Raw genomic sequence first — 17,728 nt, 5'->3', positions numbered from 1 at the left:
CCCTGAGATAAATTCTTTTATCTGTTTATTTATATTTATACTTAAGCCCTTTCCTTCTAGAACTACCAAAGATACACGTGAAGTGGATAACAAATAAAATTAACGATACATGAGTAAATTTTGTATAATACAATATTTTGTTATTTTGCAATAACAGCTTTGTCATAATCTTGAAGAAATGTAATTTGCATATTTACAGACACGCATTATAGAGACTAGAAACATAGTTACACTCACACGAGTATGTATAAATCTTCATAGGGATTTCTCAAATATAAAAAAAAAATTATTGTCACAGTGCAATTTTATTTATCATATCGGATGGATATGTATACTTGTACAGCCCACTTCCTGTCGATGACCTCTTCATCAACGTTCCGATTTTTTAGAGTATTTCTATTCTTTTTTACTATAAATTGTATATCGTTGAAAATAGGATTATTGTTGTTTACTGTGATTTCTCGCAACGTATCGGTTTTATAGGTGTTCTTTTGAACTTTGCGAGGTAGTAAGACTCGCTTACGCAAAGCTGTGACAACTTTTGGACTGACGTATCTGTCTCAAATTAATGAGAACGAATCGAATTAATCAACGAACAAATATATTTAACAGTCAACTAATAAAAATACAATTATCTGAGATACAATGTGTCTGAAATAACTTCTTTCGTTTGGTACCGAACGCTAGAACCTTGCGTTTTTTCAAGTTCTTCGAAACTTTTTTATTTGAAATTAATTTCTTAATAATTTTTTCTACAGTAATATTCCGAGGATGTGGAATTTTTCGTAATTCAGCTGTTTATTATTTAATACTTTATACTTAGTTTTTTCATAAGATAGGTTCTTTGTAAGTTCAGCTGAAGATTGATAAAATTGTCGTACTAAGTGTTCACGATGTTAACAATTTATTCTCGAAATTAAGGCAAACAAGTGCCAAACTTATCCAAAGTCCAAACAATTCTACCTATGTGAAAGTGAAATGAAAAAAGGAGCTAGAAAGATGAAAGTGAAAATCACCGTGGAGAGTACACTTTCTATTAAGGGATTGCAAATTTAGAAATTAACACATTTGAAGAATTGCAGAGTAAGAATGAAACTCTTTCTGTGCGAATAATAACAGTGATACGATCTTAAATATTTTTTAATTTGAACTGGTATTAGAAAACTAGTTATTATTCTTTTTTTTGTTCTGCACTACAGTAAATATAATAGAATTTGAAATATTCCAAATACAAGATTTAACAGACAAAATCTTTATTTCTTTGTAATTTCTCTTCAACCTTTTTTCTATTTTGGTGACTATCATTTTATCTCATTTGCACGAGAATAAATAGCTTTTCATTTCATTCATTATACCTATTACGTTAAAAAAAAAAAAAGGAACTAAAGTAATAATTAATTTTAAGTAAAGAAAAAAAGATTAATAGTATTAGTGATATTTCAATGGTGTTGAAACAATGAAAAGCGACAGAAAATATAAAGAGTAGATTGCAATTAAATTGCGCCGTTACTTTAATTACTTGGAATTTTTATTTTACGGTCTAACGATTACAGACACATTTACGCACCCACGTGAAACTAAATCTGAATTCTATTCTTTGACTTAGGAAATCGAAGTACAAAGAACTTTGTAAATTTATTTCCTATGGTAAAACAAAAATATCAATGTTGAATTAAAAAATACTAACAAATATCTTAGTCGTATTTTTGTGTGAATTTTTATATTATGTTTATACTGTAAAATAAAATACTGCAATGATTTTCTAAAAAATTAACCAAAAATTTATGCGAATTTCAATAATACGCGAGTTCTATGGTGAATTTTTTATTCGTTACTGAAATATTAATCAGTGATTACGTTTAACAGAGGTTTCCGCAACGTTCATGACTAAAACAATTACGCTAGAATGTAGATTACGAATCCACGAATGTTAACTTTCACTTCCACCTTTCATGCAAGTGCACAGCAACAAAAAAATATGAGGTAATACCACTTTTGCAGAACTAACCATCTTAGACGGTTTAAAATTGCTTCAAGTTTTGTCAAGTTCTTATTTTTCTATCCTTTTCATCGGAACTTAAGTTTTATTTTATTTCGTTCAACATATTTTGCACACTTAAAGACAAAATGTGATAATTTGTTCTTTTTCTAGCGTATCACTTCCCCTTTACGTTAGAATTTTAGAAAAAGGGTGACAATTTTGGGTTGGCAGTACTTTTCAATTCATAATTTATTTATTTACAGAAGACGACGTAAAATTTTGCAAGAATGTATAAATCTTGGAAAATAATATTCGATACAATATTGTTTTACAATTTAACCTATTTTGCTTTCTATCTGTTCTTAAAAATTGCTTCTTTTTTAACTTTTTCTTCATATTCCTTTTTTCACATTAAAATTAAATTAATTACTAATAATGGCACTTATATTTTCGTGTAACTCTCGTAACTGAGTCCAATTATCCTCGCAATTATTATTTTAAAATGCAGCAACAAATGTTACTTTAATATATTCGTAAATTTGTTTATTTCTATCAAAGAAAAATTGCAAAGTTTCAAAATTGAATAAGGATTCGAACTACAAAATATCATATAAATAACAAGCGAAAAATACAAAATACGTTAACGAAAGAAAAAACTAAATACATACAATCGTACAAAATTTTCCTTTACGCAAAGTGTGCAAAACCGTACAAACATGATTGGTCAAAAACATTGCGTCAGACGTTCTCAAGCCGAAGTATACTCGAGCGGAAATTCGAGCGCGGATCAAAATCGATCCGGTTTTCTAGACGGACGCGAGGATGAAATGCAACGAATAACTGTACAATGTATTTTTTACACGTCGATATAACGTTGCAACCAGAGAACGACCGCGAGCCGCTATTTCCGCGAATACAACACCATATACCGGCGGCCTCTGCGTTTGCAACTTTCTCCTCGGCATTATCTATTAGCGAACAAATGAATTATACCTTGAAACGCGGTGAGTCATTTGCCAATATCGCATGATCGAGTGATCCTATATTGCGAATTTAAAAAAAAAGTTCGTAATCGTGTCCATCTTCCTATTGATTTATGGAAAATGTCAAACGCGTCTCGCGTTTGAATCAATCGACGCGGTAATTCCGTTTCGTAAAAGCGTTTATTCACGGTGGGCGGAAAATATTTGCATTGAAAATAACGGTGCCGTTAATATTGGCGAAATAACATATCGCGTGCACGAACGCCGCTGCTGGAACTCGAAAGATAAAACATGTGCCCATAGGGAGTGCCGGACTTGTAAATGTTTCACGTGGAAAATAAACTCGCTTAAAATTGAGAATTTTGAGGCTTGTGCAAGCTTCTTCGGGTTTTTTCGAAGTATTTTAGGTATGTTACGCACTCATTTCTATTCCCCAAAAAGGGGCAAAAAGTTTGTCCACCTGGAATATTTTCGTTATTTTTAATAATGTAAAAAAGCTTGTATAATATGGAGGGGGACTGTCTGTGATGTAAATACGTTTTATGTGTGCAGAGATTTCGAGATTTCAATGTCATCTCTATTTATTTATAGCTATGCGATAGCCGCTGTTGTGGCGATTGCAGCGTGCTATCGTCAAAGGTCATTCAAGGTCAAACGTTGTGGTAAAATCAATGCTCTCGCGTTACCGAAGATGTTTGTAGTGTTGACCACTTGTGTTGATGCAAAATTGCAATTTTCGTATCGTTCAATCACGTACACGTTTTATCACCTCCAAACTTATTCCACTATATACAGCAGTATAATCCGTTTTCTCATACTTTCCGATGTGTAATCGGTATTTCTCGATTGACAACATTTTTTGATACTCCGCAGAGAAAGAAATCTATTAAATCTAGAGAACAAGCTGGCCACGAAACTGATCCTCCAAGTCCTATCCATTAATTTGGGTATATTAAAGTATTTATTAAATAAACATCATTTTTTACAAAATGCCTTATTAAATTTTTATTAGCTTCCCAAAAAATGAGGATTATATACACTTGTTCTTCAAAAGAAAATATCATCTTGATTATCGCTGTATTTTATTCCGCAATGAATTGATACTGATCACCGATACTCCACGCAATGTCGTAAATTACGTAATGTATTGTCACGTAAAAATTGCAACAAGACTATCTGTTCATATAAAAGCAAGAATCAATGCATAACAGCAGTTGCTATAATAAATCCGCGGTTCCACAATTCGAAGGTAATAATAATTATGTTACGATCTTCTGTGACCTTGAATGACCTTTAATGGTAGCATGCTGAGATGTCCACAATAGTGGCTATCGCACAGCGGAAGAAGAAATATGGAATCCCATTTAAAAAAATAAGGATGGCCCTGAAATCTCCTCTACGCCTTCGCCCACATAAAAAACATTTACATCACATTATGTCCCCCTCCGTATTATGCAAGTTTTGTATACAACACTTTTCCATATTATTACAAATAACGGAAATATTCCACGGGTAGATAAAATTTTCGGCCCACCCTGTATGTACATTATTTTATTTTGCTAAAAATATTTCTTTGAGAATAACTGTAATATCAATCATCCTATCTACAAATTTAAATACGACTAGTCGCAAAAAGAAGAAAATTAATTATTCTTCTGCTACCGTTCGTTGAAGGTATTACAGTCAGCGTATTGCTAATTATAATTTAGGCTACTAATTCCTTATCGAGAAAAAACAAAAGTTAAAGGGAAAACTATCACATTAAAATTGTAATTTTTGCATTTCTTAAACAATTGTAATAGCTGTAAATAAATATGCATACCCATATACTTGACGTGAAAAAGGATGTAATTATAACACGAAGCGGTAAGATAATAATTTTCGCGATAAAATACACCTACACAGTGAGAACATACTACAGCGCGCGCAATACGTATGTATACGAAACGATATCAGAAACGACATTTACTTGTGAACACTTCAAAATCATTATCTTTTACAAAGTTATATACGCATTTGTTAGATATAAAATTACATCGTTTCGGCACGAGTGTATATGCATTTCATTCAGTAACACGAATCAAAACTTGCGTCACCTATTACACCAACAATTATACCAACCTGATGAAAATAACTGAAGAAATGATAATAAACATATTAAACATTTCATGCGGGCAATCAACCGTTTAATGTATTTTAATTTTTCCACTGCTTTCAATAGAAGCACACAACTAACCCGTATAAACAATGTCTGAACAAATAAGAAATTACTACTGCATTTCCCGTACTCTGTCGACAAAACGTCACTTTAATTATTATCTTGAACAAAATCTGAACAAACTCTAATCACGTTAACATAATTAATGTCTGTTACGAGACAAGAATAACACACACCGGCATACCATGCGATGTATTTGTCCGTGTAATTGGCGAGGTTAGGACAACAATCGCTCGAACCGTGTACGTTACACTTTCCGTAAGCGCGTGATTAACGATTTACCGCAACAACACAAATATTTCTCGCGTACAGCAAAAAAAAAAAAAAATTGGATATATTAAAAGCAGTATAAAAATTTCAAGACGTAACCGATAGTGTATCGTGTAACTGGCGAGTAAAATTTTTCGTACAATACTACGATTATCGTACGGGATTGATCGCGCTTCATTTCGCAAGATAAGTGGCACGAAAGGAACGGTTTCAAATGCTGTTCGAAACGCAAGCAATTGCAAAAAAAAATTAGCATAGGTTAGAACGCGTTCGCTAAAAGTACAACGTCAATTTTCATTCTTCCTAAAACGATTTTCACGGCTAGATCTTTCGTTGTACGAGAGAAGCAAATTTCGCGTGAAAGGCCGAAAATATGGAATACTTTGGTACAGAGGAAAATAAAAAGTGTAATGAAAGAAGTGGCGTCAATGATCTCACCTGTTGGTACGTTGCTCATTTTGTAGAATCACAAGGTGCCAACGTCGATGCTCCTTTTTGTTTGCACACTAATCCAAAATTCGTAGATTATTGACACGTTACTGAACTTATTATTGAACTTTCGAAACAGATGCCGTGACGTGTTCGTTGCAACCGAGCCGAGATCGATTCCTACCAAATCGCTTCTGAGGAATGGAGCAGCGGCCATATTGCAAACAGCGATGAAGGCGTCATCACGCAACTATGATGGAACTAATGTGCGCGTAAAATTCCGTTTGAATTTATGGCGGCAGTTCGTTTTTTTTTCCGATCTTAAATTACGTTCGTTCGACTTTATAAAAAAAATGGCAAAACGTTGTACGAATAACATAACGGTACAATTACTCAAAATTTATGAAATATTCTGAGCAAAACGATGTATGAATTATATTAATCGTGTACACTGTATAATAGGTTAGGTTAAGGGATATTTTCATCGTTGAAAAAAAAGTAAAGTCTTCATTACAACATTTATTTCTAACACCTATTTATCTCTGTACATATACATATATTCGTCTATGCAATGTAAGTACAATATTGTTCTAAAATACAAGAGCTGGATGGTGTAACACATCTAAACGTTATCGGCGTTTCACAAGGAATACAATTTATTATTCCTCTTCTTAGTGTTTAATGACAATTTGTGTTCTTAATGAGTGAATCTGAACGATTGTCAGAAACGTCGTACAAAAGCGTTAGAGATGTTCTTTATAGCGCAGAGGTCAATTCCAGCATCTGTACAATCTATACGAAATATCTTCTCCATTTTGCGGTAACATTATCGAATATATTAATTCACGTTTATGTGCTATGATGTTGTGTAGAGACTCTATATTGTTCGTGTTTTATCAATTGCGCATTCTCCTTCTGCCTATATACGGGATGAAAGTTGAACAATTGACCTCCAGTAGAAATTAATCCTGTGCATTTTAAAATAACTAAATAACGAAGTATTGTTTCCCTCTTCAACAACTATTCCGTGTGCCGTTTTTCTTTTCGCAAGGTGGAATTGCAATTTTCTTCATTTCTCTGGTAAAAAAAGGAACGATCAAACCTGGAAAATAAAACTGCCAAGCAACGTAATGAAATTAGTACCATTTTGTTTTTACAAGGTGGAATTGCAATTTTCTCAATTTTTCTATTAAAAAGAAGAACGATCAAACCTGGATAATAAACTTGAAAAACAACGTAAATAAATTGGCACCATTTTTTTTTCAGAAAGTGTAACTGCAATTATCTCGATTTTCCTAGTAAACAAGAGAACGTAAAGAAATGAACGATTAACTTTAACAGTGCTTGGAATACATACACATATTTCAAATATACATGTACACCTAACCAATTGGTATCACTTATGCTGAATCCCCTACGAGGCAAGACACACTTAGATGATCACATACGATAAATTCTAAGATCTGACGACTTTCAGTTTCTCAGAAGCGACAAACGTACTGTAACTTTTACTGGCCTAAATGTCCACATATCATAGTTTCGCTTAGACGAACCGTTAATCAACTATGATTACTAATATAGCCGGACGACACTTACTCGTTAACAATAAGCCCAACTAAACTCTATGTTTTCGGGTGAAGCCGGCACGGAATACCTCTGAATAATTATGATTACATGTTATACGTCGAAGGAGCAACTAGCACTGCTGTTTCTTTTCTATATTGGCACCATTGAGTATCAAATATCCTGATCTATATTATCTCTATACTTCGATTGAGCTATCTACGTCGCGCTATTCAGAAACAAACGAAAACAGAAAAATCAAACAATCTTCGAACAGAGTGAGAACAGTCTGGACCTAAAATCGGCGAAAACTACAAACAACACCAAAATGATCCGACGGAAAACATCAACGGTTACTATTTTATTGCTCGTTCGATGCATGGTTGCGAAGCTTTCTCGAAGACTTGAGCTAACTATATTGAGCTAACTTACTCTCCACGCTAAACTCTTCTCTCCCACCGTGCATAAAATCCTCCTGAATCATTTAATACTTTAGGTACAAGTGTATAGCACAGACTCTGTCTGTACAGAAACCTACTGGTCAAGTACAACGTATCCGTGAAAGGAGCAGGATGTTCGGCATCGGCCTAATTTTCTCCTCCCTTTCTATATCCCCCGTATCACTTTTCTTTCCTTCGTTATAAAAATAGTGTTACAAGAAACTTCGTAGCTAATCGTAAAGACGAGAACGTGCGTGAAAAAGATACGATCGCTTCTCGTTCCTCCCCAATCTCTCTCCTGCAAGGGAATCAAACAAAGATGGCCTGTGCATGTATATGTATGTATGTACGTGTACGTTTCCGCCTCTTTTCTTTCTGTATTATAAAAATTTCGCGGCGATCCTTCTACACGCTACGGTATATACAACAAATCTCTCTCTCGTCTAACTCGTCGACGATTTTCACCCTTTCGCACCGCAGATCGACGTTATCTCTCCTTCTCACGCCGTTTTCATCTCTGAAGAAAGTGTTTATCGATCTATAAAGTGTTTTTAGTTTTGCAAATCTACGAAGACTCAGCTGCGCTATAATCGTGTGTCTAAACGTAGTTTCAGTTGCAAAATACGAGATTGATCCTCGTTTAATCGTTTCCCCGTTCGATCGTTTCGATCGATGGATCTCTGGAGCATGTGTGAATTATCACCAAAGGAAAATTACGCACGTACGACCTGCATACGGAATTCTTCTAATAAGAGGCGCAAGCTTTTGCTCTCGTTCGGTCCGATTTCGGACGCGCTTCCTTCTCCTTTTGCTTTCGCCGCGTCGTTTGCGGACATTTGCAACACCCGAGCAGCACTATCGAAGAGAAACGTTTGTGTGTTGTGGTGTAAAGCTGCGAGTTGTAGAAAAGTTCCGCTCCTCGCGGAAGCATCTACGTTTGTCCTGGAGCCCCGTGCAGTGTTTGCCTCGCTAGTCGATCCTCTCTGTATGCGTGTGATATAGCTGGTGTCGAGTTAAGAGAACACAATGGTACTTGTATCGTATGTCGCGAGAAGAAAAGCTTCTCGAGTTGTTTCTCTGAGAAGGTGTATTTTCGTCAGGCTCGAGGAAATGATGTACTTTCGTCAGGATCGAGGAGAAAAGATTTTCACTAACGTCTGAGCGTCGCGATTACACCTTCTCTGTGTTTCAGCTGTCGTTGATTACAGTTGCCACAAAACGGGAAGAAGATAACAGAAAAAGACCAAGGATGAAGAATTAAAGGGCAACCAGCTTAATTCTCTGCGCGGTGTTATTCTACGAGCACTCCTTGCCAGAACATGCTGTCACACGTTTCGTTTTCTTGCTGGCTGATTATTCCGGTCGGAGAAGCATTTCTCAGGTTTATTAAAATATGTCCTCCGTATTGCCGTAATTACGTTCCCAGTATCCCCCACGATAAAGCCAGTCCGCATGACCCGTGTGCGGATTCTCGCCTAATTGGAACCACCTGTGGTGCATAGAAAATTTGCATACCGGATAAGCGACGTTGTTTGGTTTCTTCGAGAAGGATTATAAATATTGGATATAAAGTGGATGGGGAGATATTGTGAAAGAATGTTGCTCGAAATGCGTGTATTATTTAACGAGGGAATACTGTTACGCGAATATCGATCGAGCGCAATTGGAAGTGCTTCGTGAATGTTGAAACGAGATGTCGAATGTACGTAGGAAAAAAGAGAAATTCAGAGTTTAATTGGATTATGCAGATGAGATGTTACATTTTATATTCGATACGCTGTAACGAGCATTTAAAATACTTCCCGGTGACATTAGTTAACCTTGTATGAGATGGCTTGTAAACTAATTTTAAAGCACATTTCAAACAAGAAGTGAGGCTTGTAAAGTTCAGCTGGTGCTAGCTTAAGGGGGATAATCATACATGAGAATACTCTCAGTTGTGCGAAAGATATCAGTTTTTTATGAATATCAGAGTTGTGTAAATATTTGTCATAATTTTCATTTTTCGAAAGACTTCGAATATCGCCTAAAATTTTAAGTTTAATTATTTACACAAGTGCTGATATTATATTTCAAATATACTGAAATAAACGGAGAACGAATAAATGGAAGTTCGTGTTTCCAGAAAAATTACCGAATATAAAATTGATCAAATTAATCACTGAAATTAAACGTATTTTAACCCCTTGCCACATAATAACGAGTCAGACTCGTGTCGCAGATTTTGGTCAAGATCTGATAGAAACAGTTATATCAGTAAGAAAAATTCATTTTAATTCCAATTTACAAAATCGAAGATTGGCAAATTTAATTAATCTCTACTACACCAGCTTCTCTTACTTAATACAGTACTAAAACCAAAAATGGCTGACGCTTAGATGCACAGTCATGAAAAGAAATCATACGTGAAGGGGTTAAGGCCTGTTCGTTACCTGGGCGTCCATTCCTCGCCTTTTTTGTGCTTTCGAGCTTTACGCGTGTCTCGTTGCTTCTCTTCGAGCCTCGATTTCTCAAACGCAGCCCCGTCTTTATCTCCTTTCTCCAGTTTCCTAATATCCGGCCTTAATCTCGAGTCAGTCCGGCACAGAACTCTCTCCATTTCCGGTGTCAGTTCGTTTAACGACATTGCAAACGTTGTGAAGTGATAATTCTGAAAGTCGATGTTAGGAATGTTAAATATTAACGAGTTCACTTTCGAACCAAGTGTAATACTGGCATTTTTATTTACGTCTGGACTGTTAGCCGGCCTCGGGACAACTTCCCAGAGTGTTGTCGATCCAGGAATGTAGTCGACCGTTGGACTGTCTTCTCCGTCTATACTTGCAGATGGATCTTCAATTGCATCCTTAAAAAATTGGAAAAAATTTGTTTACAAATTTTCAATATTGCATTTGGTACACGTTGTTGCTTAGATTTTTGAAAATGAAGTCTCAAGTACACAGGGTGTTTCATCAAGTAGAAATTATGCAAATTGGTAGAATTCACTGAAAGAAACGAAGAAGTCTTAGAATAGGAAGTTTTTGAATTTTAAACAATTGAAGTAAGTAAGTATGGAATACTTTGTTTACACTTGTTTAGTATATTCACGTGCCATTGTAAAAATTGAGAGGTACACCGTAAACACTTCATCGAAGAAACGTGCAAAAGCGTGCATTTAAACGAGCGATCATCACTTAAAAAATGTGTAATTGGATAAAACTTGTACGAATTCTTTGCAAAATTATTAGATCCTAAACGATAGTTCACTTTATATTCACCTGTCTCTGCGATTACAGGTGCGAATAAAACTTTATAAAAAGTACGGCGTAAAGAAAACTTTCATATTTTTCTCTAACTTCGTCTCTCAATAAAAAAAAAAAAACAATATCAGCTGGTGTAGAGAATTATCGCAGCAATTTTCAACAAGTCTATCTAATAATTCCAATAACACTTCGCAGCTCTCCCAAAAGAGAAATCAATTATTAAAGCATCTGTGAAGTTCTCTCTAAAAGAATCAGAGTGAAAACCACTCTACTTTTCACACATTGCCTCTTCGAACAACAAAGTAATTTCAATTAACAGTTTAAAATACCTGATGAGAGGGTTTAAAAGCCCCGACCTTGAGGCTGTGCAGCTTCGCGAGGACCTTCTTATGTCCTGGACTCCCCTGAGGACTCTTCGCCTCGCGTTTCACTGTCTCCAGCGCCTCCTCGTACATCGAAGGCTCGCAGACGTTCATTTTCTCCGTCCATTTTCCGTAAAGAAACAGGAGTCTCCTCTTTCTGAACCGAGAAACACGCGTTTTACCGCGTCTTTCGTCGACCGAGATACAACCAGACTCGAACGAATCGTGTATATGTACGTATTTCTCTATACGCAGGATTCGAGCCGTGGTTGAACGACTAGTAACTTAAATTTTTCGAATTGAAAAGTGATGGTAAACTGTTACCAGCTTACTCTTGATCCGTTATGAAGCCTTCGACGCGATGGAGATCCTTCCCGTTGCAGCTGGAGCTCTTGAATGTGAGGCTCGCTTTTAAATTCGCTACGCCACACTGTTTGATCTCTAGAGAGCCTTGTTGCTCCATCCATAATTGGCCCACTAACACGTTGTGCAGTATACAGTTCACATTCTGCCAAGTGTACGCTTCTCTCCATCTACGAGCACGGTTTCAAATATTTATCAAGTGTTTTGTTCTTTGTTTCCTTCTTTTTCTGCAATTTCTTTTCTTAGGCTCGAGCAGTTGCTTCAGTTTTCGAAGGAAAAATGCAGCGTAAGCTGTACTCACCTGGGAAGTTCTACGGTGACGGTGCCTTTCGGTTGTATCTCTATCGATTTGCCCCAGAATTTCAATTTCGGGTGTATGCTACCGTGGAACACGAAGTCCTCGCAGTCCGCGTGAAACGCTGACACAGGCGGATGATGCGACACTTGCTCGCAGACTATTCTGGAATAATAATCTTAACGTGATTTGTTAGGAAGTTGTTTTCTTTTCTACTGCTTCTTGTTCGTTTAATTTTAGAGGAACTTTAGTCTTTTGAAAGTTTTCCATATTTTCGATTTTTTCTAAAAGTTTCTGAAAGTCTTTCCGAAAGTTTGTTTTTATTGTTAGGTTAAAGGACTGGGGAACGAACTGATTAGCTGGTTCAACGCTTTTTTTTACGGTTATACCGTGCACACGTACGTTCGAATTAACCCTAAAATACATTTGCTTACTTCAGTATAGCAACACATAGGTTAAGTTAGGTAACATTGAAATAGTTGCTAAAATTTGTTAGGAAAATAAACAGGAAACTTAATGACATTACTCCCTTCAAATTATCGAGCAAAATAAATAAAGTATCAAGAAAATTATCTTCGTTGATTGTATTGGTATCTTTACATTGAAATTCTTCAAATAATCCATCAACCCTCCGCGAACCATGTGGGGTTAAATGAACCCCAGCTGTTCTAAAACTAAATAAATCTTTGCTTTATTCAGATCCCTCCATATTACAAAAACGAAGAAACACCATTTTTAATGTTTAGGGTAAACTAACCTCACACGGTTCAAGGCGTGACTTTTACTCGCCCCGATTCGCGGAGTGTTAAATAAAGAATTCGTCATATTTATGTCAACAAAAATAACGACACACGCAATTGTATTAAAAATCATCGATTAAAACTGAAACTTTGTTCGTAGATTGCACGTTCAGTTACTTACCGGAAGTCCTCGCGCTCCAGCTCATACGTCTCGCCCAATATTGGATTGAAAGGTTTGCCAAGCCTCTGCCAATTCGAAGCCAAAGCGCTCACAGCGAAAGCGGCAACGTACTGCAATACGAGAATTCACATGGAGTAAACGACTCTGCTTTAATCGAAAATTCCCGCTTACCTGTAGCCTTCCAACAGGAGTTTCCTCGTTGGCTGCTAATTTCAGCAATTTAGCGTACTCCATGTACTCGGCGACACGCTGAAGGAAAGAAAGCGGTTCGTTGAAGATGACCGGCATGGCGATCTTGCTGAGATCTTTGCCCAGTGATAACACTGAACACAGATTCACCTCGGAATGACCCGGAACTGGTAATGTTGTTCTTGAAACAGAATAATCCCTTGCTATTGCTGTTCTCTCACCCTCCCTCCCCCCCAAAAAAACAGGAATTCAAATCAAGAGTAAAACGAGTGAAACAACGTTAGCTTATCATCTTTTCGTCCATCTAAAGGCCGTAGAATCAGGTGTGATTATTGATATCGTGGCAATAAAACAGCAGCAAAACGTGATCGATCGTCCTACAAACGAATTGTTTTGGTAACAATACTGAATCAAAATCAATAAATCAGCCACACGGTCATCGCTGTTACATCATTCCAACTGTTAAACGAGAAACTCGTACCGTTTACCATCGACAAAATTGCTACAGCAAACTTCTACAAAACTTCGTTGCAGTCGGGTGAAATAAAAAGAGAGGAACGGTACCAAGAAAGTAGGAAAAATTGTGAAAAAAAAGGATCGTGATAGTTTCCCCACGCGTTTGCTTTTCTCGAGTAACAATCAACTTGATCGGAGATCATCACAGAGAGAAGGGAGTGACCGAGTAGGGTGTCGAGCAGGTGGTCTCTTGAGACGTTTCGACGATAGACGCACACGTCCTTATTTTCCACGATCAAGAGTATCACTGGAGGATAACGACGAAAGTAACACACACCTGTACGGTCTTTGTATCTTTTGGTTGGCCATTATAAACGAGCCGATTGTGACTATCGAAGGTGGCCGATCTGAGTTGAATGCGCTACTTCGAAACGGCCCTCTACGACGAGAAAGCGCCGCTTATTCGCGTCTCTCGATAACCAGGATCAAACGTCGGGGTTCCACATCGTCTAGCTTCCCTCTCTTCTGGTCGATCCTTCTGCAAACTTGTACATGCCACAGCTACGAGAACGGCGATACCTTGGGGTGAGAGAACTGACTGAGGATCAAAGGATACCAAAAGGTGGCGAAGGGAGGAGGAGGAGGAGGGGGGGAAGGAAGGAAGGAAGGAAGAAAAGTCTTCGCGTTCTCCAAAAAATTGGTGCACCACCCCGGATCTTCTCTATCACCGTAACATCGCGAACAAAGATTTACCGCGACGAGGAAGATACGCGATTAATCCAAGCCACGCGAGGTCAGGTGTAAATCGGATAAGGCGGAATGTGAGAATGCACCGCGATGACACAGCGTCGACGACGATCTCGTTTACGTCGGGATTCTCGTCGGGAAACTGCACGTTGGGCGTGAGGGCGTTGCGATGATTTCAGAGCGCACCACCCTCTCTTTCCTCTTTCCGTTCTCCACGCACCCTCTCTGCTTCCGCGGCCCCGTTGCTAACGCAACCGCCTGACTCGCGGCACGTCGGAAGGAATCAATAAGTCGGGTGTCTTGTGACCGTTGAAACGACCACGAGCGGCATCTGTGGATTGTCGGTGGGATAGCTGGCACGGGCGAGGGAGATTCGCAGTGAAATTTGAATTCTGCCGGGATAATTACACCTGCGGATGTTGAATGAATTTTAGAATAATTTCGGTTAATTGCCCTGTTTTCGGAAATCGTGTATGAAAGATACGGCGTTCTTGTCAAGTAATCCGGGGATTTCGCTGATTAATTCTTAATTAATCACACCTGCGCTCGTCGAATAAATTTTCTTTCTTTCTTTTGCACGGGAGAAGTCTCGCATAGAGATTTCCAAACGCAAGGCCATGATTCTTTTTTATAAAAAAGATAAGAAAGCTGTTAAATTGAAACAGTAGTCAGCGGTGGTTTCACTTTTATTGCTAGCTGGATCTCTTGGTTTCCCTCCAGTTTTCGAAGCAAAGTTAGAACCTGTATAGAAATATTTTCATTTGGAAAACCGTAACTTAAAATAACGCAAATATGAGGAGAACGTAAATATAAACTACCTTTTCTCAATTCTTTGCGATGTAAGAAGCTGGCTGGAGTTAACCCGCACGTCATGTTCAGATATTTGAGGTGGTACTCTGAATTGAGTTTATAAAAAGTTTTTTTAGGGTTGTATAGTTTATTCACAGTGAATATGTGAATACGAGAAAGGTGAAAAGATACATTCGCCACGTGTACGCGCAACGAGCGCGCACGCATTCGGTCAGAACGGAACCACGAGGCGAAGACGAGGCGGCAAACGGAAAATCGTTACTCGCCCTACAGGTTGTAGGCCAGTGATGGCGAATCTACGACACGCGTGTCAAAGGTGACACGCATCGACTTAAGTCACCTCACAGCCGAAACCGAGCAGGTCACAAATAATCATCGCACAAACGACAACGAAAAACAACGGTGTCTATCTTCTATCGACGAGGTTCAGAATCGTTTATTCGGAGCTGAAGCATAGCGAGTCCGTGATCGTACAAGGTCGTAAAGCTCGTAGCAATTATGGATATTTCTAGATGTGACACGGCACCCGAGTTAACCCTAGAGCGGTCTTCGGGTCTTTTTTGACCCACCGCCTTTTTATATTTTTAACATTATTTTAAGCGTTTATTGTCTAGGTTCATATGTCGCTTTGGAAACAAAAATTGTTTCACATAGGGTCTTAGGTCCTTCTTGACCCAAAAGTCTTAAGTGTACGGTCAAAACGAAGAACGCAGCAGGATTAAGCTAGGTTTTCTCCCAATTTTGACGCACCCGGCTCAAAAGGTTCGTCGTCACTGTTGTAGGCACGAGCAGCACGAATCGCACGTTTCCTCAACAGAAAACCAAACGTTCGTTTGAAAGTAGAAACAGTTCAATATTAGTAATTTATATCGGTTCCAAGTACTAATTTACCTTGCTCAAAATTCGCCACTGTTACAAGGATACGTTTCAAAATGAACACTCTTGGATCAGTTTAAAATGAAAGACCGCTATAGTCACAGAAACGACGAGTATTAATAATACGAATAAATAAACTAGTACGATACGCAGCCAAATCACGCGTTTTTTATTTTAAAAAAATCGAAGTGGCCGGAGTTACCCCTTTTTCACCTGTGTAAGAGGGTACCGCGCTACCTCACACGTGGGAGCGATGATTCTGGCGGGGCTAATTCCGTTTGACAGTCGCGCTTTTAGGCGACAGGAAGGCCCGGAGTTGAATCGAAGACGGATCGTTGAATTGTACGAATGGTATTGCGATATTTACACAGATCAATTTATATGGAAATGCATGGAAGTAAGAACGAACCGAATTCTCTATTGATTCACCTGGAAACCAAATCGATATCCGTACGAGGCACAGGGGTTCACTTCAAGTCACTGTTGAAAACTTCTTCAGTTCAAGTGTTCCATCCGCTGTGATCGCCACGTTATTACTTCGGCATTCGAAATTCGAAGTCTACCCGTCGTAAATAAGTTCTTATCCGCGACAGTTGAACGCAGTCAGTGAAATTTCGAAAGATGAAATATTTGGAAGGCTAAAAAATTTCTGAATCGTGAAACTTCGTTAATTTCTTGCTACCATAAACCAGTTCGTTGAATGAAAATTGTTAATAAGTAGATAAATACGTTATAAAAAAAGAAGAAAATTTGTGTGTGTTCGTAGTTATTATAAGCAGCGATGGCTAACGAAATTCAGCAAAAGGAAGGTACGGAAACGAAGGATGAGATGAAAGAAGACGGGGCGGATCGGAGAACCCTGGCAACGGAGACTGAAACGATGGAGGAAGTCGCTAGCGAAACGAAATCTCATGGAAGAAAATATCTCACGAAACACATGAAATTGTATCCGGAATTGTACAGGAGCGATGTTTCCATTCATCCTAGTTACACGACACTTAAGAATCTACCTTAGTAAGAATAATTTCTATTCACAAAAATATGCGAATCTTTACTTCTATCATACAATCTCGTTCCAAATTTCATAATAATCTACTGACAATTCTTTCGTTTCCTTCGTAATTCTCAAAATTGATTAAATTCACGGTGAAATGTAACATTCAACGCAAACGATATTTATAATGTATTAGGTGTACAAATGAATAATCCAAATTTTTTTATAGCAGTTAAAAAACTGGGTCTAAAATCAGTTGATACAATTGTTGTAAATGATCAGCTTGACGTAAAGCGAAACATAGCTTCAATTCAATAGAGTCCACAACATGGCGACAGATGAGGTGCGTATCCTCTACGAATTCCAAGGCAAAAATGCTAAAAAAGCTTGTGAATAGATTTGTTCTACTCTTGGCGAAGGTGTAGTATCACACGATGTGTGTGCATTTTGGTATAAACGGTTTAAAACCGCTGATTTAGCCCTCGGAAGTGCGACAACGATGATTTCGAGCAATTGCTCGCTGAGAATTCGGCGAGAAGACAGAAAGAGTTTGCAGAACAGTTGGGAGTAACGCAGCAAACCATTTAGA

At 37.8% G+C, this 17,728-nt stretch overlaps 3 protein-coding genes across 3 annotated transcripts in view; 1 reads left to right on the top strand and 2 right to left on the bottom strand.

The window, feature by feature from the left end:
* LOC108572312 (tumor protein D54) overlaps positions 1 to 6,082 on the bottom strand; it is a 21,080-nt gene extending 14,998 nt beyond the window's left edge. The window contains exon 1 of the mRNA XM_017934524.1: positions 5,891 to 6,082. Coding sequence (XP_017790013.1) covers positions 5,891 to 5,909 — 19 coding nt within the window. The 5' untranslated portion in view covers positions 5,910 to 6,082. The remainder of the gene's footprint in view (positions 1 to 5,890) is intronic.
* Positions 6,083 to 9,260: 3,178 nt separating this feature from the next.
* Positions 9,261 to 14,081, bottom strand: LOC108572399 (oxysterol-binding protein-related protein 2). Its single transcript, XM_017934633.1, has 9 exons — positions 14,050 to 14,081; positions 13,239 to 13,437; positions 13,068 to 13,177; positions 12,153 to 12,311; positions 11,821 to 12,021; positions 11,456 to 11,645; positions 10,613 to 10,729; positions 10,317 to 10,534; positions 9,261 to 9,373 (listed from the first exon to the last, which is right to left on the bottom strand). Exons 1-9 carry the CDS (start codon positions 14,079 to 14,081, stop codon positions 9,271 to 9,273), a joined length of 1,329 nt encoding a protein of 442 aa, XP_017790122.1. The 3' UTR covers positions 9,261 to 9,270.
* Positions 14,082 to 16,926: 2,845 nt separating this feature from the next.
* Positions 16,927 to 17,728, top strand: part of LOC108572263 — a 1,886-nt gene continuing 1,084 nt past the window's right edge. Inside the window, 1 exon segment of the mRNA XM_017934463.1 lies at positions 16,927 to 17,159. Within this exon segment, the coding sequence (XP_017789952.1) occupies positions 16,927 to 17,159 (233 nt within the window).

Source organism: Habropoda laboriosa, unplaced genomic scaffold (assembly GCF_001263275.1).
Source record: "Habropoda laboriosa isolate 0110345459 unplaced genomic scaffold, ASM126327v1 scaffold65, whole genome shotgun sequence".
Lineage (NCBI taxonomy): Eukaryota > Metazoa > Arthropoda > Insecta > Hymenoptera > Apidae > Habropoda > Habropoda laboriosa.
This window is presented reverse-complemented; position numbering and strand designations above follow the sequence as displayed.